The sequence below is a fragment of the Paroedura picta genome, chromosome 8 (assembly GCF_049243985.1).
Source record: "Paroedura picta isolate Pp20150507F chromosome 8, Ppicta_v3.0, whole genome shotgun sequence".
NCBI classification, from domain to species: domain Eukaryota; kingdom Metazoa; phylum Chordata; class Lepidosauria; order Squamata; family Gekkonidae; genus Paroedura; species Paroedura picta.
In genome coordinates, this window is record NC_135376.1 from 53,706,532 (window position 1) to 53,733,776 (window position 27,245).

At 42.2% G+C, this 27,245-nt stretch overlaps 1 protein-coding gene across 3 annotated transcripts in view; it reads left to right on the forward strand.

The window, feature by feature from the left end:
• Nucleotides 1-27,245, forward strand: part of ATRNL1 (attractin like 1) — a 627,115-nt gene that overhangs the window by 126,483 nt on the left and 473,387 nt on the right. For all 3 annotated transcript variants that reach the window (XM_077349871.1, XM_077349872.1, XM_077349870.1), the window contains exons 12-17: nt 1,850-2,058; nt 6,409-6,527; nt 15,749-15,881; nt 16,649-16,830; nt 23,553-23,766; nt 27,013-27,201. In XM_077349871.1, the coding sequence (XP_077205986.1) occupies nt 1,850-2,058; nt 6,409-6,527; nt 15,749-15,881; nt 16,649-16,830; nt 23,553-23,766; nt 27,013-27,201 (1,046 nt within the window). The remainder of the gene's footprint in view (nt 1-1,849; nt 2,059-6,408; nt 6,528-15,748; nt 15,882-16,648; nt 16,831-23,552; nt 23,767-27,012; nt 27,202-27,245) is intronic.

Here is a 27,245-nt window from a genome sequence, read left to right on the forward strand (position 1 = left end):
TGTCCTTGTCACTGGTTCCTAACCTACTTTCAAAGGGATTTTGTGATGTCAAAGTGAGCAGGAAGAACCCATGTACTGGCTCACCAAGATCATCAAGAAAATGGTGAAATGCATATGATTAGCATCCACAAGAATTTGGGAAGTAATTTGGATTATTCACTCAATCTATACAGCACATTTATGGTAGTAACTAGTAAAAAAAGCCCATTGTATTCTTTATACAATGGGCTCTAGCAAGCAGCGGCGAGAGCAAGGGACGAAAGGCTACCTGAAAGAGGGCTGCGGCTCCTCGGTGGCTCCTCGGCTGCGGGTTGAGCTCCTCTGTGCACACCTCCGCAGCTCCTGCCGGCTGCTCTTCGCCGGCTCCTGAAGTGGCTCTTCGGCGGCCCGTGGCGCTGGCGGGGGAGTTGCTGCTGCTGCTGCGGCTTGGCAGCGCGGCGAAGCATGGGCCCAGCGGCGATCGTGGCCCAGGCTCCGCCGTTCGCTGGGCGGGCGCCGCCTGGGATCGCGGCGCCGCTTCCTCCGTTGATGGCGGCTCTTCCGGCGGAAACAGTCATGGCGCCATTGTCGATCGCGTTGTCGTCGCCGCCGCCCGCATCTGATGTAGGACCTCGCGTCAGGCCGCCGGGCAGGGAGTCCCCGGCAGCCGCGCTCCACGCGACTGCCGGGGACTACCTGCCCGGCGGCCTGACGCGAGGTCCCACATCAGATGCGGGCGGCGGCGACGACAACGCGATCGACAATGGCGCCATGACTGTTTCCGCCGGAAGAGCCGCCATCAACGGAGGAAGCAGGGAGCTCCCGGAAGGTCCCACATTGATGGCGGCGGCGGCAGCGGCGACATCAACGGAGGAAGCAGGGAGCTCCCGGAAGGTCCGACATCGACGGCGGCGGCGGCGGCAGCGGCGACATCAATGGAGGAAGCAGGGAGCCCCCGGCAGCTGCGCTCCGCGCGACTGCCGGGGGCTCCCTCGGGCGGCGGCCTGACGCGGTGAGAGGCGCTTCGCGCCTCTCGCCGCGTCAGGCCGGGAGCAACTGCGAGCCGCGCTATGCGCGGCTCGCAGTTGCTGGGAATCAGAGGGACCAATCGGCAGGCGCTTCGCGCCTGCCGATTGGTCCCTCCGATTGTCTGTCATGAGGAAGGGTCCAATCCGGACCCTTCCTCATCCCGGACACATCTCGCCCCAGGAGGGCTTACAGTTTTATTTAGTCCGTGGCGCCCGCGGCGCCACGGGCGGTGTACAGATAGTAATGGAATGTTGTCTTAATATTTAAATATGCACTTGGGATCTGTATCATTTACAAGAGTAATAATAGGTTTGAGATGTATTCCCCTTGTGTACCACACAATTGGTTTTGGGTAGGTATATCATGGTATTTTCTTGTCCTGAGATACTTGCTTGTGAAAGTAGTGACTACAGTGCAGGAAAATATGTAGATTGTTCTTCTCTGTTTTTGAGTGTTAAGTAGATATGCAAAAACACCAAGATTTAAGTGAAGAGTTTATTAAAATATTGTGTTGTTTAAAGGGAAGCATGGAAATTACCTTGTATTCAAGCAGTGTTAAAGATACTATGGCTTTATTTAACATAATTTGGATACCCTCCTGTCAAGGTTAAGTGTTTCAGCTGAAATATTTCATATTTTTTCCAGTATTTGAACTGAATTTAATGGAACTCCAGAGTACTCAACTCTGGTATATTGGAATACATTTATCATAGTTTCACTACCCATGGGTTTAGGAAGGATAACATGTAAAAGGGGGAGTGGCTAAATAAAGGTCATGGTTTTTAATAATGCTTTTCATTTGTACAAACACCATACATGTTCATTTTATTTGGCTCCATAGGTCTATGTATATATTTGGAGGCTTTTCAAGTGTTTTGCTAAATGACATCCTTGTGTATAAACCTCCTAACTGTGAAGCATTCAGAGATGAAGAGCTTTGTAAAAATGCTGGACCTGGATTAAGGTGTTTATGGAACAAAAATCACTGTGTGTCATGGGACTTTGAAAATATTAATAACATTCTGAGAACAAAGTGCCCCAGAAAAACAGGTAAGTGAACTGGAAGTTTTATTTGCTGGTTTAAGGTGTATTGTATAAGTTATGTATGTCCCAGGAAGTGAAAGTCACAACATTAAATTAAAAAAGGGAATTGTAAGTACAATTTACCATAAGTACTATTTACCATGACAGCTAGTGCTTGGACCAGACAGGTTTCCATATTTTCATGTTTATTTTGCACAATAATTTAATGGAAATACTTTCATATTTGTCTCTTCCTTGATTTGTTCTTAGTAGTGACTTGAAAAGACTTACTTGAAAAGGAAGAGTGTAAAACTCAAATGAACTTGGGATCATTGTGCTTCTGATTACAGTGAATTTTCATCCATGGTTCTTCTGACAAGAAAAAGTTTTATAATAGTGAATACAGATTGTTTTTAAAATATGCAATGATTATTAATTACTGTAAACTATTCTTGTTATTAAGGCATATCCTGTAAGCCACCAATCAACAGTAAAATAGCAGGAGAAGCTGAAGTAGAACACACAGTTCATGGACTTAGGAGTTGTTTTCTGCCTCACTCAACCAACTAGGAACACAAGAACAAGACATAGTATAGGATATCAGGCATCCCCTAGCAGCTCCACCATCAACACCAGATATATAGAAGTGGGCAGTGAAAGATAGAGAGTAAGATTGGGCACTTCGGTGCCTGAAGCAGTCGGTCTTGCCTGGCACAGCCAGCGCTGTGCCACAGGAGAGGGGAAGGTGTGGGCATCAGTGCACCAGCGGGTGCACACACGCAGGCGTGGAGCTCCGCACCTGCATGTATGCGCCTGCCAGTGTGCTAATGCCCGCGCCCTCCCTCCCCCGTGGCGCAGCGCTGGCTGTGACGGGAGAGACCGGCTGCTTTGGGCGCTGAAGTACCCAACACTAATAGAGAGTCAATGGAAAGACACAGGTATGATATACTCAAGGCTCCTGGTTCAAATACCAGAAGGGATAACCTAGAGGGTGTATGTTAGGGGTCCTTGGCATAGTTGAGATTTGATCAATCTAACTGAATCATTTGAACAGCAAGCCTGAATATACCATCTCCATTCTGCACTCATGTGCTCCCAGGTGTCCCAACAGTCCTTGTGCTTTTTCAGTCCCCTTTTCCTGAAATGGCATGATTTTCAGATGCCAGCATTGAATCCAGGTGTCAAGCACCAACAAAACTCACAAACAAACTTCTATAATAAGAAAGCTTTAATTGGAGCAGATCAGGTCACTATAACATTCGAAGTCAAGACTGTTCGATATCGGGACAGTAAGCACTTATCAATACATTTCTCCCGCCCAAAACCTGAGCGTTCCCAAGGGAGGGGGGGAGCCCCTCACCCAGGTGCCATCCTAGACTTCCTGGCAAGGTGTTGAAATTAGCACGGCCTTGGTCAGACCGGCGCCTCGGGCTAGCTGATAAGATGTTTACAGGAACCAGGCAACATTGTTTCACAGTGGGGAGACTATGCAGTATGAAAATGCAAGGATCAAAGGAAAACTACAGGCATGTATTGTGGTTACATGGGAATGTTACAGCAGAGGCACAGCATCTAAGATGGAGTCAGACAGGTTTACTAAAAATCAAACATGGCAGAGAGCAGGGACTGATCCTGACACCAGGAAGTGTTGGTGCCTGTGTTGCTCAACATATTTATACATTATTTGGATAAGAGGGGATACTTATTAAATTTGCATATGATTCTAAACTGGGAGTGGTAGAAAATACAACAGGAGGCTGAATCAGAATACAGGATGATCTTAATAGACTTGAGAACTGAGCTAAACTAAATACGATGAAATTCAATAGGGAAAAATGTAAAGTTCTGCTTTTAGGTAGGAAAAACCATTTACACCAATATAGGACACGGGAGACTTGGCAGTAGTATGTGTGAAAAGGATCTAGGAGTCTTAGTAGACCATACATTGAACATGAGTCAGCAGTGTGACTCAGTGGCTAAAAAGGCAAATGGGATTTTGGGCTGTATCAAACGGAGTATTGTGTCCAGAGCATGGGAGGTGATGGTACTGCTTTAGTCTGCTCTGGTTCAGCCTCACTTTGAGTACTGTGTTCAGTTTTGGGCACCACAGTTGAAAAGGGATGTAGATGAACTGGAGTGTGTTCAGAGGAGGGCAACAAAGATGGTGAGGGGTTTTGAGACCAAGATGTATGAGGAAAGGTTTGGGGATCTTGGTCTGTTTAGCCTTGAGAGGAGGCGACTGAGAGGGGATCTGATAACCATTTTCAAGTATTTAAAAGGCTGCCATATAGAGGATGGAGCAGAGTTGTTCTCTCTTATAACACCCCCCAAGGCATTATATGGGCATGAGTGTAAGTCCATGATGGACAAAGGAGAACCAACCAGCCACAGCGTGGCAGCTGCAGGGAAACATCCCCACAGATGTGTGAGCAGATGGGTGGGGAGGGGTGAGCACATATAGAACTGGCATACAGTTAGTGCCATATGTGTGGCATACAGTTAGTGCCTGTGGTGAGCTGTGCCACAGCAATTCCAGTTTATGCCAGTGTATGTCAGGTTGGCATGCTGAGTTGGATCCCTGAGTGCTTCTCCCTGATGACTGCACAGCAGTATGTTTAAATCTAAATTTTACTCTCTTAGTCTTTATGGAGCTTAAGCTTGGGAGACAGCAAATCTGTAGACCTTGAATCATTTTATGTATCAATCTTGGCATTGTTAGGTCCATACCTGCAGTATTTGTGGGGGCTCAGTCCATCACATTTACTTTTTAAATTTAATTATTGAATTAAGTTTTTAATGTTTGATAGTCATTCAAAATATGAACTCTTGATACCAGCAATATGGTAGGATGGTAGGAAGCACAAGAACTGGATTTCATAATGCATTTGGTATTACATATGTTTGTGGCGGGGTCTCAGGCTTAACAGAAGCCCTGCTGTGAGCTTTCTCTACTGCAAGTGTAAAGTATATTTCACAACCAAGGAAAGTAAAATGAAGTGAAACTAAAATGAGGTGGATAAACTTGGATGTATACATCCTGATACATCCTGATGTATACATGGCAGAAAGTGAAGTGGCAGAAAGTGAAGAGGAACTAAAGAGCCTCTTGATGCGAGTGAAGGAGGAATGTGCAAAAGTTGGCTTGAAACTCAACATCAAGAAAACTAAGATCTTGGCATTAGTTTTCTTGATGTTGAGTTTCAAGCCAACTTTTGCCCTCTCAATTCCTGGCAAATAGATGGGAAAGAAATGGAGGTAGTGACAGATTTTATTTTCCTGGGCTCCAAGATCACTGCAGATGGGGACTGCAGCAAAGAAATTAAAAGACGCTTGCTCCTGGGGAGGAAAGCTATGGCAAATCTAGACAGCATCCTAAAAAGCAGAGACATTGCCCTACCAACTAAAGTGCGTCTAATCAAGGCTATGGTCTTCCCAGTTTCAATGTATGCCTGTGAAAGTTGGACCATAAGGAAGGCCGAGTGCCAAAGAATTGAGGCTTTTGAACTCTGGTGCTGGAGAAGACTCTTGCGAGTCCCTTAGACTGCAAGGCGAACAAACCGGTCAGTCCTAGAGGAGATCAGCCCTGACTGCTCCTTAGAAGGCCAGATCCTGAAGATGAAACTCAAATACTTTGGCCAGTTCATGAGAAGGAAGGACTCCCTGGAGAAGAGCCTAATGCTGGGAACGATTGAGGGCAAAAGAAGAAGGGGATGACAGAGAATGAGGTGGCTGGATGAAGTCACTGAAGCAGTCGGTACGAACTTAAATGGACTCTGGGGAATGGTAGAAGGACAGGAAGGCCTGGAGGATCATTGTCCATGGGGTCACGATGGGTCGGACATGACTTTGCACCTAACAGCATCATACATCCTAAGCTCCTTGAACACTTTATGTAATTAATGTTTATATTTAACAAAGAAGATCTAAGGTCAACTGTAACCCCTATGGCTGTTTCATACCTTAAGACACATAATTATGCTACAGACAATACTGGGCAGATTTCATTTGTGTTTTTTTTAATCCCCATTTTTGGAAGGTATTTGGTGAGGTCTGACTCTCAAAACTTTATACTGCAATAAATTAATTAAGTTTCCGCAAGAATGTTTAATTATTTTGGCTGCAGCAGATTAATACAGGCATCCTTGTGGAATTTGGCAGCTATGAGACTTAGAAAAGATTTGAGGAAGGTCTTGTAGTCATTCAGTGAACAGTGTATGTTCTGAACATGTTAAGCACCATGAATCTTGAAGGTCATATTTACAACGAGTAAGCTCTGGGTATCATTTCCAGCAGCTGTTTAAAATGTGCAAATTAAGAAGGGTGACATCCTTTGTCTCTCATCTTGATGCTTTGCTTTATCTTTCATTTGTATTATAGCTGCAGCAGATGACAGATGTTACAGATATGCAGACTGTGCCAGCTGTACTGCCAATACAAATGGCTGTCAATGGTGCGATGACAAGAAGTGCATTTCAGCAAACAGTAACTGCAGTGTGGTGAGTATTTATGACTATGAGGATGCTTTGTTAACAGTGCTGCTTTATAACCATTAGCTTACTCTTTGGTGCCTTTGAATATAAATGTTACAATATAATTAGGTGTTTGAAATCTGTATTAAATTGCTACATCATGAATTGATTGCTAAGACATTTAATATAACTTGAAAGAAAGACAATGAAATGTGTGCATCTTGTTTTCCAGGTCTTCTTGCAAATCAAATAATTTTAATATCATGTGATTATTATCATTGTCAGTTCTCAGTATTGTATATACTCTCATATAAGCCAACCCGCATATAAACCAAGGAACCTAATTTCACCACAAAATGCTGGAAAACTTTATTGACTCGCATATAAGCTGAGGCTGATGTTTGGATAGTGGCATTCCCCCCTCCCCTTCTCTTTTGGGCAGTATTTTTTTCCCCTTCTCTTCCCATCCTCCTCCTCCCTCTTTCCCCTCCTCCTCCTTCTTTCTCTCTGACCCCTCTTGCCTTTTTATATCCAATCCTTCTTCTTATCCAATTCCCTTCTTCTTAGCTGGGTGTTCTATTCCTCTAGGGGGTGTTTCCTTCTTCTGCTCTCTGCTCTCCCTCTGAGACAGAGGCTTCAGAGCTTCCTGTAGCAGCAACACATGCTAGCCTGGTGCTAGCCTTGTTAAAGCAGTGAGGGGGGGAGGCGGAGACTGCTCTTCCCTCCCCTCCCACTGTCCCTCACTGACACTTGATGGGGGGATGTGGACAAAACAGTATCCTGTGCAGTGACTTATGGTTGAATAAGTGACATCAACGCATTGTGGAATGCTCTAGGATTCCTGATATTCTGACCTTCTATGCATGGGTGCTTCCTCTCACTTTCACTGTACATGTCTATTGTGTTTTCTTTGTCATTCTGCATTGATTTTCCTCCCTTCAGTGTTCAGTTCAGTTTCTGGTTGCTGTTTCCCTGGGTTTTCTGGGAGTGCTTTTATGCCAATGTCCCCTTATTTCACTTCCAAGCTGAAGGTAATCCTCAAAAGCAGCTTCATATAGAACTGCCAATGGAGGCCGTTTATGAGCAAGATGTAACTGAAAGAAGGTAACATTGATACATTTGTCCATCAACAAGGCTGCATGCAAAAATATTCCCAAGCTCTAACTTGATCTACCAAAGGCAATTCTATATAAACACCAGCCAAACCCTTTGTCTTCTCAATCAGTCTCACTTCCATCTTGTCTTGATTAAGCTTCAGTTTGTTTACTCTCAATTCCTTGAGCTGGCCTACAGCCTTTCCAGTTACCTATGGAGGATTATGTAATGCTGGGTGTTATTTGTATTTTGGTGACAACTCACCCCAAAACTACTGAGAGTATTGGTCAAAGGTCTAACATAAAATATTATAGAGCAAAATTGTGAATTATCCACAAAGAAAAACCTTAAAGGATTACTTTTTCCCCTTAGATGACTCTCCTACTCTGCTAGAATGCTGTAAATATTATACATATATGTAGTAAAGTAGATTAAAATGTCAAACACTTTTAGTCATTTTTCATGGCGACTAGAAAGGCCTTTCTCAAGCAGAGTTTTGTCAAAACCTGGGGTTTCTTGATGGCCCTGTAGTGGTTTCCTGAATTAACTTTTAAACATTTAAAAATATTTATCAGGTTATATGACCATATATGGTCATGTCAATGCCCCCCCCCCCCATGACTAGTGATGAGCCAGGAGGGGCCCTGGGTGGGCGTGTACACAGCTATGCTTCCCAGCTACATTCTGCATGGTTGTGCCACTCTGGGGTTTCTTGGAGCCTGAAGGATGTTTCAGGGTTTTCTTAATGGTATAAAAGTTGAGAAAGGCTGGGCTGGATGTACATGTATTCCAAAATTTGAGACAGAGCATTAGGAATATCTATGGCAAAGCTGTGGCTTTGATATAAGTTCCATACTTCTTTGAGGCCACTTACAGAGAATGTCAGGATAGAAATGTCTTAAATAAACAAACAAGTACATGTACTTTTTGACAATAGTGTTTAAATAAGCCCATATTCTCAAGAATTTTCAAATTGATAACTAGGTTAATAAACATTCATGATTAATTTTAAAATAAGATGTAAATCCTAGTATTATTGATTGCTTATAGCAGTTTACATTGTTGGTTTTGACATCTTTCATAATTTTTCACATTATCTATAGGTATGAAATTGTTGATGGGAAACCAGAAAACATAATGTGCCTTTTTACTTGGGTGCATTTTTTTTAGATCCACCTTTGCCCCCACTTCTTACCACCATAATAAATGTCCCCTTGAGAAAAAAAATATGAAGATTGCTATCAACCGTGATTGACTTTACTTATGCGTTATCAGTGGCATACAGTAGTGCTTTGACAGGAGAGTAAAATTACTTGTGATAAGGCAAACCCTTGGAAGTACATCAGAATTCTGTGGGTATTTTTACTGCATTGATAAAAAACATTTATAGCTGTGATAAATATTTCTCTTTAAAAGCAAACAAATATTAGAAAAACTGCTTGGAGTGATGTCTGAAAAGAAAGTTGCAAATAACAGCTTTATGCAATTTTTCATGTAAAGAAATGTAAAAATAAAAAACGTAGGTAGGAAATGAAGAAAGAGAAGAACTGAGGCAAGTATATTATATTACAAATCTTTTAAGACCTGTTATGTAAGGACAGCTGGAAAATGAACAGGAAATATATTTCGTACTTCCCCTATCATATATTACCTTTACTGAGAAAGTTGTGAAGTTGAAATTCCAAAACAGGTCAGGGATGCTAAACTGCAAGAATAGTTGATGCGTCGAAATGTGTTAAAGCTTCTTGGTGGTTCACTTTTGTATGCAGCTAAATGTTCTACATCCAAAAAAGTGACCTAATTCACTCTGTCCTGTACATACCTCATTGTGCATAAATGGTCCTTATTGGAGTGTATTGTTTTATACTCAAGAGGATTGCAAGGGAGTAGGATGGAAGGGATCTTTTCTATATAGAAGAAGCCATGCAGGAGATAAAGAGGTGAATGTGGTTGTGATACTGTCAAGGGTTAATGTTTAACAGAATCTGGGTACCTTTGGAATGACAGCCTGTTCAAACTGGAAATCTGTTGAGAGAGTCAGTTAAGGAATAACAATAATGAACTGACAGTTGAAGAAGAGACAGAACTACTGACCATGGACTGGAAAGGAGGCAAAAAGAGAAAGCCAAAAATGGAAATAGCTTTTAATTAAAAGAAGTAATCCCAGCCCAGTGAAAAGAGAATAACAAAAATTGAGTCCAATAGCAGACCAACAAGAATTGATTCAAGATGTGAGTTTTCTCGTGCAGGCACATTTCGTTAGAAAAAAATGGAACAACAAACATGAAAGTGCAGATATATAGAAAAGATAAATTAGTGGCAAAGTAGTAAACTGTGTCATAGTATCCAAATTATGCCGTATTAGAACAGTGGAACTTTTACCTGGAGTATTTGGCAAAATGAAAGTTGGTTAACATTTATCATGTGATAAGACTATATATGGTGATGTCAGCCTGTCCTCCTTTCCAAAATGGCCAATCATAGGCATGAAGGGGGTGGAAAAGGGAGGGGCCCCAGGTGGGCATGTACACAGCTATGCTTCCCATTCGTATTCTCTATGATCACACCACTTCTGGGATTTCTTGAAGCTGGAAGAATGTTTCAGGGGGTTCTCAGTGATAAAAATGTTGAGAAAGGCTGAGGTAACTCAGCATCCAAATGGGTGAGAGGATCTCCTGTTCCTTCCTCCCAGAACATTTCCTCATTAGTGATATCCCTCCCTTTTGACTTTTTAAAGTGTGGAACTTTTATATTCCTTTCTGCACCTAATTTTGCCTTCCCAGCTGTAGACCCAAATTGCATACTCACATACCTCATTGTTAACTATTCCCTGGTTACAGTTATTTCATTTTACAGGCAGATTCTAATTTGGGGCTGCCCGATGGAGAAATCCTGGTATTCAGTCCCCCCCCCTCAACTGCCATTTTGATTTCCTTGTGCACAGCCCCTCCCTTGTAACATCTGTCACCATCTCCTGTCCCTTCCTCCCTCTGTCCTGAAACATATGACCTTTTTTTAAAAAAGTGATTGCATTACAGTGCTGTCTCTAAGCATGAAAAAATAGCAGCATTCAGTCTTGATTGTAGTGCAGTGTTGTGTTGCAATAAGCTAAGTTTTTTTTTTAATTCACATCCAGTATACTTGGGGAGAGGCGATCAGTATGTCTGAGGAAGGGCACAGGATGGGGTACAAAGAAGAGTAAGGCACAAGCAGGATCCTTTTAGCAGAGCATACACAGACTAAAAAACTTTTTAGTAAAAGGGAAGGGTGCAAAGCATGATGGGAGGCTGCTTCCTTTCAAATCAGATGCAGAAAACATATGGGAAATGAGAGGGGAAAGCCCTAATGCAGAAAGCCTAGTGTTGACTTGCAGCATCAAATAGAAATCCAATACAAAGCTAAAAGAAGGTATGTAATGCAGAAATTGTCCCAGTAATTAAGCCAAGTAAAAGTTTGTATCTCAACCATGCAAGTGCAAAAGACTTTAAATAGCTAACAGCACCTGAGCCTAATTTAAAGCCCTGCAACATTACTAAAATAGCATGCTTAGAGTCCAAGAATACTGGGAAATAGACATTGAATGGAAAAACAAATACAGGGAAACTGTATTCCTAGGACTGTCAGGGAGAAAATACAGCTGTTGGAGTATCTAATTGCATGGAAGTTTAACAAGCAAATACTGACATGTACCAAAATGAAGAATGGAAAAAAATGTCATTTGTAATATTGATAAGAAGCAAGGGAATACTTAAAAACAACCAGAAAACTGGCACAAACAAAACAGACCTTGAACTACTTTAATCAGTTGGTCTACTGTATATGCATCTCTGTATGGCAGGGGAATTGACTAATGAATCTGCTGAAACACCAGCAATTATTTTTGTTAAGTCATGGAGAACAGTGAAGGCACCAGAGAATTTGAAAGAGGACCCCCCCCCAAACAAATATTGTTTCAATTATACTGACATTTTAGAAAGAGTTGCAAGGCAGTCACATTCTTATATCTCTGGTTTAGTAAATCTTGGGATTTGTTCCAGGGACAGCACCTGACATAACTTACTGAGACTGTAGTGCAACAGAACTGCATGGAAGAACTACCTCAAGCAAGAGGTTCCAAATGGGATGGGGAGGAGGTTGCATCAGAGACTTTTCTAGATTCTGGTCTGTGATAATCATGCTAGTCCCCGAATTTGCAGTCTGGGTGGCCCATAAAAGCATGGGGGTCACCAGTCTTTTAAAACCGGCATAACAAAATGTGTCTGTTAACTCTCACTGAGAGTTTTTGTTTTTTTTAACACTGTAGCCTATGTTCTTTCTGCCAGACAAGTTTATTCACTGCAAAGCACTCTACCACACTAAGATGAAAGTGAGGCTTTGTGGTAGGTATGATATCATTGTGCATGGACATAAAAAAAAAGAAATTTGCAATACGTCAGTTTACTTATGATGTTCCACTTAGCTATGTTATGCTTCTTATGACTATAGGAAAACTTGTGCAGCATATGGGTTGTCTTAGTTCTAAATTTAATTGGGTTTGGTAGTTTGGGCTAGAATCTTACTGCTAACAGCAATTACCTGTTGGATTTGCATTTACACTAGGCTTCTGAGATTTGTCCAGGAAGGAATGTGTAAATTGGATTTAGAAGAAGTAAGAGCTGGGATTATGGAAGTGAGGTGAGAACAGAGGGAATAGTTACTAAAAGCTTGGATTTCTTTTTAAAGCCTTGTTAGATAGCCTTGGGTTAACTCCAATCAGAAAACCACATTGCGAAGAAGTGGTGAAAAGACACTGAGTCTTCTGCCTCCCCCCCCCCCGCCCCGGTGCATTTAGTAATGCCAGCTACCATATGGTTTCGTTTTCATAGCAGCCTGAACTTTTCAGGATTTTGACATTGTGATAATGACATGTTAACAAGGAATATTAGGTGGGGACAGTGTTAAGTGAACAGATGGTGCTTGCAATTTAAAATTCATCGTAATCGACCTCTCAGACAGCATTGTCAATAATGTATAATGACTGAACCAAACAAAATGCAAATAGGTATAAAAAGGTTTTCTGAAATTCATATGTGCATATTTTACAGGTTTACCTTCTGTTACTTTGCAACATTTTGTTCTGGCTAATTTGCTATATAGAATTTCTATAAAAGAACATGGTGTCTTTTCACATTTGTTTCTGAGTGCCTTTGCCACACCTTTCAGTGAGACCTTAAGCATGATTTTTGACAATTTACACATGGTTCGCTCTCATTGATCCATTCTATCAATAATTACGTATGACAGGAATCTTATGTTTTGAATATGTGAGCTGTTTTGAGTAAAATTTGGCAGTGTGAAAGTGGGTTTTGGTTTTAATTCTCATTGATAATTGATGTACTAGCAATGTCCTCTTAATTCCTTTGATTGCTTATCCGTTAAGTCATTTGAATTGGAAAAACAAGTACTTTTAGTTCTGAGAGACGGAATATGTAGGCGAACACTATGTAGACCCCTGCAGTAGCAAGATCCAGTAGAGCAGGTGGGACCAAACTGTGCCAGCAGGGGCTCATAGTAATTGTAGTCCCTGGACATCTGGAGAGCTACAGTTAATCCATTCCTGCCCTAAATTCAGTATTTACAAATGTTCATCTCTAACCCATCACAGAAGGAAATTCCACTAGTTGCTTTATCCATATACTAGGGATAAAGCCCATTTTAAAAATGGGCAGAGGTTGGGCATTGGGAGAAGTGGTCTCGCAGGGTGTGGAGGGAGGAGGCAGTGTAGTGTTGGGCGGCAGCTGTTAGGGGAAGGTGGGGAAGTGGCACAGCGTGGGCTGGGGGGCGGGGCAAGTGATGAGGAGGGGAAGGACAGCATGCCAGTCCCCAGCAGCAGCGGGGGGGGCAGGGTGCTGGGGCCGTGTCAGCGCGTTGGGCTCCGCAACCAGGCATGTGCGTGACTCCGCGCATGCCTGGTTCATTTCAGGGCCGTGGGAGCAACCAGGCAGAACGGGCTGGCTAGGGCCGGTGCAGGCAAAATGGAAAGGAAGGGCCAGGGCTGCGGAGGATCGGGGTAAGGTGAGCGTCGTGTCGGTGAAGCTGGATCGGGCGAGGAAAGGGGTGGTGGGGAAGGGCAGTGATGGGGGCTGGGCAATAGGCGGCGGCTGGTTGTTGGGGCTTCGTGTCGGGCCAGGAAGGGGTCTGGGAAGGGTGGGGGTGATCGGTCGGCAGCCAGGCGTGTGATTGTGTGGGTGCTGGAAGCATGGGAAGCGGTGGCGGGACGGGAAGGGGTCTGGGAAGGGTGGGGGGTGATCGGTCGGCAGCCAGGCGTGTGATTGTGTGGTTGGGTGGGTGCTGGAAGCATGGGAAGTGGTGGCGGGACGGGAAGGGGTCTGGGGAGGGTGGGAGGGTGATCAGACGGTGTGCGTGCGGGTGAGTGTGTGTGCTCAAAGCGTGGGAAGCAGCGGCGGGGCGAGGGGAGGATTGGGGGGGTTAGCGGCTGGCGGGCAGGTGCGTGAGTGGGGGTATTTTAAGGGAGGGGAGCAGCGGCAGGGTGGGAAGGGGTGTGGGGATGGAGGGGGGTAATTGGTGTCGTGTGGGCACATAGTGTGGTTGGGGGGGCAGGAAAGGAGTAGGGACTCTGCATCTTCGACGCGGCATCCTGGCTCCTTTCCCCAGGGTGATGGGAAGGCAGGAGGACTCACTGTGGGCAAAGGCAGCATGTCCTTCGTCACGGTGAGTCCCCTGGTGGGCGAGGCCGGGGCAAGCGGCCACTGAGGAGGCGTGCTTCGGCCCTTGAGTGGCACTCGGAGGGGCGAATCAGGAATTGCTTTGTGGCTCCTGATTCACCCCTCCGAGTTTTTATCACAGACAGAGCCCACCCTAACTCCTTCCCAATAGCCCTTAGGGCTTTATTTTATCCGCTCCGCAGGAGGGGTTAAAGATTCTGGCAGTTGGATGATTTTCCTACTTTCCCCCCCAAACAACTGCTCTTTGGTGTCTCCCTTAATCTCCTTAGCTTTTCATCAGATGTCCTTTTGGGTCTTTGTTGGTCTTCTGTTGAAAGCCAGTTCTCAGTTAACATTTTGCGTATGTATGCTTCAGTAGAAAACAGACCAGACCATCTTTACATGTGATAGATTCACATGTATATAACTGCACATATGACTAATTAAAATATTTATAGAGGTGGAGATCTTCCTTTATCACCACTTCTAAGCATTTTAAGAGGTGCTATAATTTTTTTACAGAAGTGAATTTTGATGCATGCTGGATTTGAAACAAGCGACATATCTTATCCATTTGGTGCCTCTTAATAATTGTGAAACAGCCTTGAGGGACAAACTGTCTGGCCTCTCCAGGGCCAATCAGGGTGCAGCCCTGACCCTACTGCTCCCGCCCTCCCTGTCTGAGTTGGAATAGGGCCAATCAGGGTGCAGCCACCTGCACCCTGATTGGCCCTGCCCCTACAGCTTCCGCCCTCTCTCATGAGCCTTCACCCTTGCCTCACAAACTGCCTGGCTATTGGAGCCTGCCAGTCTGTGACTTTGCTGCTCCATTTGCAGGGCCCCAGATAAGAGGCCCTGCTGCAGTGGGGGAATGCTTTCCAAAGGCCGGGGTGTGCCTTCCAGGCCCCAGGGAAGTATTCAGACCAGACCACAGCATGTCAGCAGCAGAAACAAACAGCAGACCATATACATGTGCCCTTGATGAATGTACCTTTAATTTATATGGGCTTTGTCTTGTTGATCATTTTTATGATGCAAATCTAGATGTTCTTCCTTATTATACTTGAGGTGCTAGGGTTGAGAGACTCTGATTAATAAACCCCTCTTGAATTTTGGGTACAGTTGATCCAGCACTGTACTGACTTGTTAAATTAGTCCCTAATTTAGGAAGAACTAGTTCATTAACCCGCAAACATTCTTCTCTGTGGTTTAAGTTGATATAATTTCATGTACATGAAAAGCTAATAATCAATTTTGTTAAAAGGTACCTTCTAAACTGTGTATGTTGTATTCTTTCTAATATGTTTGGCCCTTCTTGTTAGATAGATAACATCTAAATTTACATCATCTGTTTGTTAGTCCTGATATAAACAATTCCTCCTGCAGTTTCAACTTGCTTTTACTCTGTTCTTAACGTTAACACATTTTGCATGCCTATTTGTGTTCCAGTCCGTAAAAAACTACACCAAATGTCATGTGAGAAATGAACAGATCTGTAATAAGCTGACTAGTTGTAAAAGTTGTTCACTAAATCTCAACTGCCAGTGGGACCAGCGACAGCAAGAATGTCAAGCTTTGCCAGGTAAAAAGGAAATGTGTTTGAAATTAACAATTTTTAATGTCTAGAAATGAGAGAAGGGCGAACATGGTTCAGATCTATTTTAGGAACAGGGATGTCAGTCACCAGGTGGGACCTGAGGATTCCCTGGTTTTACAGTTCATGTCCAGGTGACAGAGATCAGTTCCCTTGGATAAAATGGCTACGGAGATCCCTCCCCACCCCAAATTCCACCCATTCCTGGTTCCACTCCCAAAGTCTCCAGGTATTTCCCATCCCAGAGCTGGCAACCCTAATTAGAAATAATGGACTGTACGAAATTCAATACAAACACTGGTGGTTCTGAGTATTCAATGTAATAAGTACAAAAACGACAAAGCTACAAAAGCGCACATTTGGCTTCAATTCAAATGTAATTGTAATCTTCTAGATAACATTTAATTTCCGTATGGATTCCAAAGGCAGCATCACCTAAATGTTAATCTGTTGATGTAAACCATGGTAATACACAGAAGCATATATCAATCACAAATCCTATTATTTCCCCAAGATTTCTTGATATTAATTCATTATTTAACTCCTTGTGCTCCTACTTACACTGTAGTTCATCTCTAACTACAATTATAGCGTGTCATACATCAGTACTGTGACCTTTTTTACAATAAGAACAGTAGAAACGATTATGTCTGCTTAATTGAACCGTCTTCTAGAAAGGTAATGCTAAAGTGTAGTTCTAAATGTGAGGTTTTTTTCTTTCGCAACGACTTTTAAGCTTATCTAACTCTTTATAGCTCATCTGTGTGGAGAAGGATGGAATCATGTTGGAGATGCCTGCCTCCGTGTAAACTCCAGTCGCGAAAACTATGACAATGCAAGACTTTATTGCTATGGCTTAAATGGGATTCTTGCATCATTAACAACCTCAAAAGAAGTTGAGTTTGTTTTGGACGAAATGCAGAAATATACTCTCCAGGTAATGTGTATAATTAGTTTAGAAGTATACATCTTTTTGTTGTAACATTTGCAGTTATGCATTCACCAAGCACATTATAACTGGAGGACTTATTTGTCAACCTGATATTGATTTTAACAGTGTAAAAATACTAGGTGCTACTTTAAAAGAGATCACTTTTTGTGAGATTTAAATTTTCCAGTGCAACTTTCTTTTTCTTTACAGTACTGTGTTTAAAGGAACAGAAGGATACAGGGTTTTTAAAAAATCTTTGGCTAACCACACTTATTGTACTTTAAAGATGTTGTGCAAAACTGTTTACTGTTGAATTTATATGCTGTCTCTTGCCACCAAGCAATCTTGAGACAACTAATAACAGCTAAAATATTAATAGGAATCATTTAAAAACATAATACAAATAAAACTAAATGGTAATCCTCATAAAAAGATCAAAAACTTAATGGAAAAGTTCTGCTTTGTAGACCCTGCAGAATTTAGATAAGTCACACAGGGCCCGTGTACCGCCTGACAGCTGGTTCCACCAGGGAAGTTCCACCATGACTCCTTGTAGATGTTAGGCAAACATCTCTGGTGCCAGGCATCACAAGTAGGTTGTGGACTGAAGAACACAAATTTTGGGGGGCAAGGGAACATGTTGGAAGAGGAGGTCCTCCAAGTATGAACGTTCCAGCCCATTTAGAGATTTAAAGGTAATCACCAGCACCTTTAATTTGATATTGCAGTTTCTGACAGCCTGTGATTTTGACAGTCTGCTGACCGCTTATACTTAAGATGGGAAATGGCTGTTTCAGTTTCTAGATTTTATTTTAAAGCTGCAAACTTCTACAAGGTGACATCGTACAAGCATATCTTTATTCACATGAATTATGGGCTGCAACACTACAAGTCTATAAATTTGAGATAACCCACATGTGGTATACAATAAAGGTAGACGAATGTGTGCACTTTAATATGATAACTTGGGTTAAGTGATCGTTTACTTATCAAAAACTTCTAATAAAATGTTACAGTGATTTATGCTCTACCATACCTTTGGTTTCCCCTCCCAAAAGTAATTTCTCTTTCATTCCTATCTGTCTATCCCATTCCATTTACTCTGAATAAGTCACTCTGAATGTGCTATCATTTGCCAGGGAAGCTTGCTGAGATTTTCCTTGATTTTCCTTTATAAGCCTGTTCTTTCAGGGTCCAATCATGATGATTTAGAGCATACGATTTCATTTTAGATGACTTCTCTTTGCTACAGATTGTTTAGTAGAGTTCACAAATGCAGGGAGAGCAGCTGTAAAGACAAAAATGTCTGGTAACATTTCTGCTAAAATCTCTGGTTCTATATTCTTAAAATCGTTGTTTTTACATTTAAAGCTGAATTATTTCTGCAAAATAAAAGCCTTTCAGAAGTATTAACAAATGATTGAAAAATAAAAATATTGAGTTATATTTGTGAGGTTTCCTTATTTAGAAAAAAAGGCTAAAAATGATTTCTTTATGAATAATACGTCTTCCTCTATTATTTAGGTATCTACACATGAATAATTTAGGTAGCATAGAATGATTTGCAATTGAGTAGAATTTCACAGTTTTTATAATAATCAAAGCCCTATCCATTTGGCTTATTTCTACTAAGATTCCCACACTGGAATAGAAATGAATACCCCATTTACCAGATCTTTCCAAAAACCCACAAAGGGTTCCATCTCTCCAGACCCAAGGAAGCTGCAACCTGAAAAGCCCTCCTATTGATGAATATCCTTTCCTGTTTCCAAAAAGAACAGACAACTCTCGGTGCTTATTCTCTTATCTTTTCTCAGGGTTCTTAAAAAAATTACAAAATAACACAGCTAGGAATTTACTGTAGCAAATGCCTGACTGAACTAGAATGTCTTTGCTCACCTTCTAAAGTAAGGTTAAGAGACCATTAGTGTCCTATCCTCGGCCACCTTAACCGCACACTATTAGAGTTAAAAGAAACATAGCAACAGCCAGAGTCATTCCCATAGAGTACTTTGCAACTACCTAATCATCATATTACCAACAGGCTATTTTTCAAGTAGATTTGGGTGGGTAGCGATATTGATCTGAAGCAGCAGGATAACGTTTGACTCCCTTGGCACCTTTAAGACCAACCAAGTTTTATTCAAGTTATAAGCTTTTGTATATTTGAAGATGTGTGCTTGCACAAGAAAACTTATACCTTGAACAAAGCTTGGTTGGTTTTGAAAGTGCCACAGTGCTCAAGCTTTATTTTTCTAGTAGTTATGCATGGAAGCCAGGCTGATATCCTTTAACTCATTCTTCTATGCATTCGCCCAAATGTAGATAACTCATTCAAAATGAACACATTTTCAGAGAGCTGAAATGACTGTCATTTTTATAAACAGTTCATGTGATGTAGGCTTTTGACACTCAGAATCAGAATCACACAGAGCTATAAAAGACCACAGAGGGCCATCCAGTCCAGCTCCTCCCCCCCACATACTCAAGGATTAAAAAAAACATACTACTGACAGGTGCTCATCCAATCTCCTCCTAAAAGCTTCCAACACTTTACCACCCTCAAAGGTAGCATATTTCATCTACGAACAGCCTCACTGTCAGAAAATACTTTATAATATTTAAGTGGAACCTCTTTTCCTGTAATTTGAACCCAGTGCTCCTAGTCCTTGTACCTAAAGCTGCAGTAAATAAGTCGGCCCCCACTTCAACATGTCTACCTTTTACATAATTAAACACCACTATTGTATCACCCCTTGCCCTTCTCTTCTCCAAGCTATACCCAACCTCAACTTCTCCTTGTAAGGCATGGATTCCAATCATCTTAGTCATCCTTCAAAATCCTTCTTGAACCGTGACGCCCAGAACTAGAGGCAATATTCCAAATGAGATAATATAACTTTCCTTGCTCTAGATTCTATGTTCCTAGCAATGCAGCCTAATATCTCATTAGCCTTCTTAGGTGCCATATCACACTGCTGGCTCATATTCAACTTATTGCCCATCTGAACTCCCTTTCACATGTACTTTTATCAAGCCATGTATCTTCCATCTTATACATATGCATCACATTTTTATTACTCAAGTGTAATACTTTACACTTTTCCCTATTAAACTTCATTTTGATGGCTATGGTCCAATATTCCAATCCATCCAGATCTTCTTGAAGAGTAGTCCTTTCCTCTGGGTATTAGCCACCCCACCCAATTTAGTGTCATCTGCAGATTTTATTAATGTACCCTCTATCATGTCATCCAAATCAATAATGAAAATGTTAAATACCAGCCCCAGCATGGAACCCTGTGATACATCCCTCCAAGCTGAAGATGCACCACTGATGAGTATTCTTTGGGTTCTATCAGATGGCCAATTTGATTTCATTTGATTTTGACCTTATCCATCATTGCTTTTACAGATTTCCCCACCTTATAATAATCTTTGGTGAATCTCAAAGAAGCTCTTGATACATCGGTCATTATGTTTCCCAATATAGCAGAAGTCATGGACAAAGTTATAGCTCAGGATAAAGCAAAGATTTTCCTAGCAAGGCAGTCTTGGGCTTGGTTGCTGGGTAAAGTTTGGAAGTAAAACATCATCCTGGCATATATTTAAGCTTCAGGTAATCCGGTATGAACTAGGATGGACCAATAGTCTCACTCCGGGAGAGTGGCTTGCTAAATACTCATACCACAAACTGCCTTTCATTTTGTCCGTAGCTCCCCCTTCAACAGCATTCTCAGTCATCCTACTGAGATTTAAGGATGGGGGATGACTGAGAAATCCCTGGATTTAAAAACACTGTAAGAAAAGAAACAGCTGCATCAATCCAGGCAGTCCATTGTTGACTGAAGCAGTATCATCTCAGAACAGCTGCTTATCTGCTGAGTACTGTTGTTATAGGCTCTCTTTCTCTCAGCATGGTACCAGGGGAACTATCCTTACCTTTGTAAGATGTGCATGGCTGCCTGTGGAGAGACAAGGGGTGTATGATAATGATCACATTCAAAAGTGTAGAACTGAATGGATGGTAAACATAAGTGGTTGTGCATAAGAGATAGGTGAGTCAATAAGTGTATGAATATTTCCTTTTTTCTTTTCATATTATTCCTCTTCTCCCAAGTTTCACTGAATTTTAGTTTTACTGAAATTATTCTTCATTAGGGGAGTTGTTTATTTAATTTAAAGTATTTCTAAACCTGCATTACTCTCAACACAGCTGGGACTCAAAGTGGTTAACAATTTATTTGATTAAATAGCAGAACTATATAATAGCTGCTACCCCTGCTCAAGGGCAGTAAGGGATCAAACTATCCTAAACAATTGTGTCGGGCAAGCTTGCAGATGTGATTTTGGCAGCGAAAAACTCCCTTTCTGCTGCCTTCACTGCCATCTCATATGCCTTCATAAGCATGCACTAGGATGTTCTTGCAGCTTCATCACGAGTCTTCTTCCACACTTACTCTAGTCATCTCATCTCCCTCTTCCTCTCCCTCAGCTCCACGGTGTAACATGGAGGCAGTTTGAGGCAAGGGCAGAGAGGGCGCCTGGAAGTGACCTCGTCAATGACAGCAGACAGGTGGGACTTCCAGTCTTCCACCAGTGCTGCCAACAAGTCAACAAGAGGCATTGGGTCCTGCAGAGCATTCAGGAAGCCAACTGAATCCATAAGCCTCTACGGGTGGGCTAAAATGCACCCGTTGCCTGAATACAGGGGAGTGGTGCCCTGAATCAGACCTTCAGGGAATAGTGGTCGGACCATTGGACGACATCTGTCGCCATCAGATCCACTTCTACTCTAGCTCCAAGGATCAGATTGTGGGTGTGGCCCGCCTGATGGTTGGGAGGACCCCAGTACCACCATTGTCGACACCAGGTCTGAGCCTGAACCAGGAGCCAGTGACTCTCCATGGATATAATAAAGGGTAGAAACTTCCAACGAAAGAGCGCCCACCACCTCCTCCTGTTTAAAATATGTGTTTGGTTTGAATAGTTTTAAAGATGTTTAAAATCTTGCATGTTGGCCCTAATCAAGGCAAAATGGCATGATATAAATTTTGAAAATAAACCTGTTTTTAAAAGATAAATAAAAACCAGCATGATTACTGCCTTACGGCAACTAATACATCCCATGTGCCAACTGCATAAGAAACACTGCTCAATCTGCCCTCAAGTGTCCTCCTAAATAATTTTGATTTATAGCCACTCTGGAAGGACACCAAGGTGGGAGCTTTCCTCGCCTCTTCTGGGATATTGTTCCAAAGGAGAGGATGAAATAGCCAGTGTTTAGGCCACTTGCACATTAGCAAAGGAAAGGATTGCTGGAATGAACAAAGTTGTTCTTTAGATATACACAGGGAGAGGTGGTCCTTCAGGATGAATTTGTTAGGGACTAGTTCATTTGTTCGTATGTTCTCTGAATGTGCTTTTATAAAGGAGGATATAACATAATTTTCTTTCCATAGATCGCTTTTTTAAATGTGTGCTACTCATTTTCACTTAGCACCATTTCCCATATTGGGAAGGGTGGGTTAGTCTGTGGCCATCTCTGTTTTGGCCATGATTAATTACCAAGGATTGGTAGTAGTGAGCTATTTACTGTCTCTCTCTAATATTTATTTTTATAATTTTAGAAGCTAGCTGCACATATAGCAGTTTCCAGCTCTCTAATTAAAGATTAATTTGATCTATAGGGGGAAACAGTCATTTCACTATGATGCTGACCTCTCTGCTAATTTCCAAAGAGCTGGGAAGTATACAGTGGAGTACTGAAAATTTTCAGTTTTTCTTTTCTTAGTTCTTATGGTGTTGTGGGTTCTAAATCATATAAGTGGCTTCTAAATAAAGTCAAGCATGAGCTCTCCCTAGAAACTAAAATGACCGAAGCTAAGGCTATCATAGTTTGGTCACATTGGCCCATTATGCACGGCTGCGGAAACCGCAATTTCGGGTCACATGGAAAACGTGGAGGGGGAAGAAGCAAAGCAAACCGCTTATGCACAGGATGGGACGCAATGGCGGCAAAACCCAGAGTACCCGATTATGCACGCGGCGACCCTGGCGCCGCTTCTGGTTGCGGCCCGGTCACCCGGAAGCTGCACTTTCTTCCACGTTTCGCTAACGCAGCTTTTTCAGCGACATGCTCCAAATCTGCGGCCGGTTGCAGCCGGCACCGTGCGTTATCTGTGATTTTAGTCACCGCCATTCCACCCCAAATGTGCGCTATTCCCCCCGTGCATAATGGGCCCTAATGAAAAGAATCACTTGAGAAGATAATAACAATAGGAAAAGCAGAAGATAGCAGGAAAAGAAGAATATCCACCATGAGATGGATTGACTCAGTCAAGGATGTCATGGCCCTCAATCTGCAAAACCTGAGCAAGGCTATTAACAATAGGCGGTTTTGGAAGATATTAATTCATAGGTTTGCCCTCAGTTAGAAGTTACTTGATAGCACAACACACTCGAACATGGTACTGTGCATTTATTGCATCAATTTTACTTTACTGATCTGTGTTTTAAATTTAAAGTATACAAAGTTTGCACTGGAGAAAAGTAGCTCTGTATGTTAACAGATGCTCTAGGGAAGATGGAATCCATGAGATGAAAATTTGAATAAATGGTAGGAGAAATGAGTATTAACGCATTCTGAATGTAGCATGGAAGTATTGCTGAGAAAAATACAGTATAATTCAATGTCTATTCATATAACTTTTCCTTCTACTTCACAGAAAATATCACCTTGGGTAGGTTTACGCAAGATCAACATCTCCTATTGGGGATGGGATGACATGTCCCCATTTACAAACACTACGTTGCAATGGCTTCCTGGAGAACCAAATGACTCTGGATTCTGTGCTTATCTGGAACGGGCAGAAATAGCAGGTCTGAAAGCAAACCCATGTACAGCCATGGTTGATGGCCTTGTATGTGAGAAGCCTGTTGGTAAGTAAGCTCCCGCAATTGTTGACTTTACTTACATTACGCTTGTTTGGAGTTTGCTAAAGAGAAAAAAATCATGTGGATATTTTGGTTAATAACTAGATAATTACAATATTTAAATTCAACAGTAACAGAAAATGATTGGGATTGAGTAGGGTAGAAGAAACACTGTTCTCAAAAGTAGTTACTTTTCTGTAAATGTTAATTTTAAATGTAATTTGCCACTTTTGCATCATCAAAAATCAAAAACAGTATTAATATTTATGACATTGATCTAATGATATATCCATGTTGGAGCTTGGCTGTAACTACAAAAGAAGATCATGCCCAGATTCCTGGCTGAGTGTGCTGGCATCAGCGGGCAATCACACTTCCTTGCTTGGTCCCTTCCTTCTCAGCCAAGGGACTTCCAATTTGAAGGGTTGAGTTTCAGATAACTGTATTTGAGTCATTCCATTACTGCTTCAAGACATCTAGCAAAAGACTCAAGGTAGTGAATCTGGGTGGCCATCCATCAGGAGGAAGAGCCAGGTGTCATCGGCATATTGATAATACCCAAGCCCAAACCCATTGACCATCTGGGCAACAGGGTGCATAAAGGTGTTAAATACAATTGGAGAGAGAATCTCCCACAACGGCGTGGCGGTGGGGCGGGCGTGTCCTCGGCCTTTGGCCGTGGCGCGATGGCTGGGCAGCACAGGCTCTGGAGCAGGAGGTGATGGTGCGGCGGCCTGTAGTGGTAGCGAGGCATCGGCGGGGCTGCGAGCATGCCTCGGCTGGCTGGCGGCGTCGGAGTCGGCGCCACCATTTTGGGCGGGCGAAGTCAGTTGTCGCTGTGGTCTGGAAGCGTGGAAGCGTCGTCAGAAGGTCAGGAGTTCGCGGCAGCCTTCTCCCGGCCGCTGGAGCAGCCTCGCCGCATCTGTGACGCGGCAAGGCTGCTCCAGCGGCCGGGAGAAGGCAGAGTTGGGCGGGCGTGTGGGTGGAAAGGAGCAGGGCCACCACGTCAAAGACGCAGCAGCCCTGCTCCTTTCCCCGCATCGAAGTGGAGGTAATGGCGGCCAAGGAGGCAATGGGCAGGCGCGCTTTGCGCGCCTCCCCATTGCCTCCTTGGTCCAGGATTGACACTCAGAGGAGCGAATCAGGAGCCGCTTCATGGCTCCTGATTCGCTCTTCCAAGTTTTTATCCCGGACACAGCCCGCCCTAACTCCTCCCCCCAAGCCCTTACTGTTTTATTTAGTCCGCAGCGCTGCGGGCGGTTTTAAGATTGACATGTAAAGCCCTGATGTAAATAGCCATGGGTTAACTGCATTGTCAAACTAATGTGAGGATGCAACAATAGCAAAGCACAATAAAAATGGAAAGGGTCTAAAATACATTAATAAATTGTGCCATGAAGTGATGTAATCCACAGCTTTTGCTGACAACACTGGTGAATCAATTAGGAAGCATTTACTTTTAAAGTAATATAATAGGAGTACCTTATTTGAAGCAATGCAGCAGGGTTAAAAGTATAGTATTTTTTCTTTTCTTTGCCATGTGAGGTTCTCTATGGAAACGGCAACATTTCATAAATAAATCATGGACTCTGCAAAATGTTTCCTTTCTTATATGCACATTTGCATTACCTAAAATGGTGAAACAATCATAAAATATAAGGCAATAATGTTGTTTTATGTTATTCATGTCTGAGATGCAACTGTCTAAAATTTGTAATAGTAGATATTATAATATTATTTTCGGCTTAGGAAAAGACACCAGCTAAAGTTGAGGTTAAATGGTTTTGAATGGGGTTGTCAGACTTTCTCAGTTGCTATTTGTTTTAACTGTTGCTGATTTCCTTATATATTTCAATAATTAGCTGTTAGGATTCCCTTTCTTAGTTCTAACATGAAGCAATTTTTAACCAAGTCTGAAATAAGTTAGGGAACAAAGGAGCAATTTGAGTGGTTCCTACCTAATCTTAATTTTATTTGGGAATCTTGTCTCAATGAAAACTGAAAAAGCTATTTGAAATTATGTTGTTAGATTTAAAACCCATGCACCCAACTTGTCCTATGTGTAGGCTGATGTCAAGTAATGCTTTGTTGTGTTCATAATCTTTGGAGAAAAATAATACATAAATTTCTTTGTGCTATACTCAGCTAAAAATCACCATGTTCTCCATTTTATGCTTCACAGTTGTTTGGGAGGGGGTGAGGTTTGGGGAGGGGTGAGATCTCAGCGGGGTCTAATGGCAGCGAGTCTGCCCTCCAAAACTGCCATTTCCTCCATGGGAACTGATGTCTGTTGTCTAGGGTTGGCAACCTTCTGGTGGCAGCTGGAAATCTCCTGGGATTACAACTGATCACCAGGAAACCAAGATCAGCTCACCTAGAGAAAATGATGGCTTTGGAAGTTTGATGCTATGACATTGCAGCCCATTGCAGTCTCTCCCCACCCTAAACCCCACTGTCCTCAGGTTCTACCCCTCCAAATATCCAGTTGTTTCCAAACCCAGAGCTGATAATCCTACTGATGTTTGGATCAGTTGGAGGTCAGCTACAATTCTGGAAGATCATCTGGAGATTGGCAGACCTATCTCTGCTTCTTAATTGTTCCAGTTATATGTTTGGTTTCAGGGAGAATACATGCTTCTGAAGGAGACAAAATGCACTATGCTGTGAAAAGAGAGTTCTCTTTAATGTATAAAATAATTTCTCCCCCCCCCATTGCATTTGTATAGAGTATAAATACATACAACAGAGGGCAGATGCTCACTTGACAAATCACATGCTTAAACAAAATGTGTGATGTTTAAGGGAGCATGTATCACCAGTGAAGAAGATAACTTATTTATTTACTGTTTATCAAATGCAGCAGGGACAGAAGGTCATGGATTACTCTACCTATTAACAGTATGTTCAGTTAATGTTGTTTTCCAGTGTGCATATAGCTATTTAAATTGACTTTCCGGATTTTGTATTGTATTTATTAATAGCCAGACCTTAGTAAAACAATTTGTAGAATATATATCCTGTAGAGGGAAAAATGTAGATTAATGTTGTTGTATCAACTAAGTCATTGGATTAGTATGGAACATTCCCATATTCTTTGTAAGTGTTGAAAGCCTGCTGAAAGTATTTAATGATAAACCAAAAAGAAATTGTTTTTGTGTTGAATTATCTGTTCAAATAAGATGAAGTATAAGATAAAAGAAAAAAAAACAAATACTGCATTTCTACTGGTTTTTTGTTTTCTTTTGTCTGTAGTTAGTCCAAATCAAAATGCTAGACCCTGCAAAAAGCCCTGTTCTCTCAGGACAACATGCTCCAACTGTACAAGCAGCGGTATGGAGTGTATGTGGTGTAGTAGCACAAAACGATGTGTTGACTCAAATGCCTACATTATTTCCTTTCCATATGGACAGTGCTTAGAGTGGCAGACCACTACCTGCTCTCGTAAGTATTTGCTTAATGGGAAAACTGTTAACTCTGATAATTAG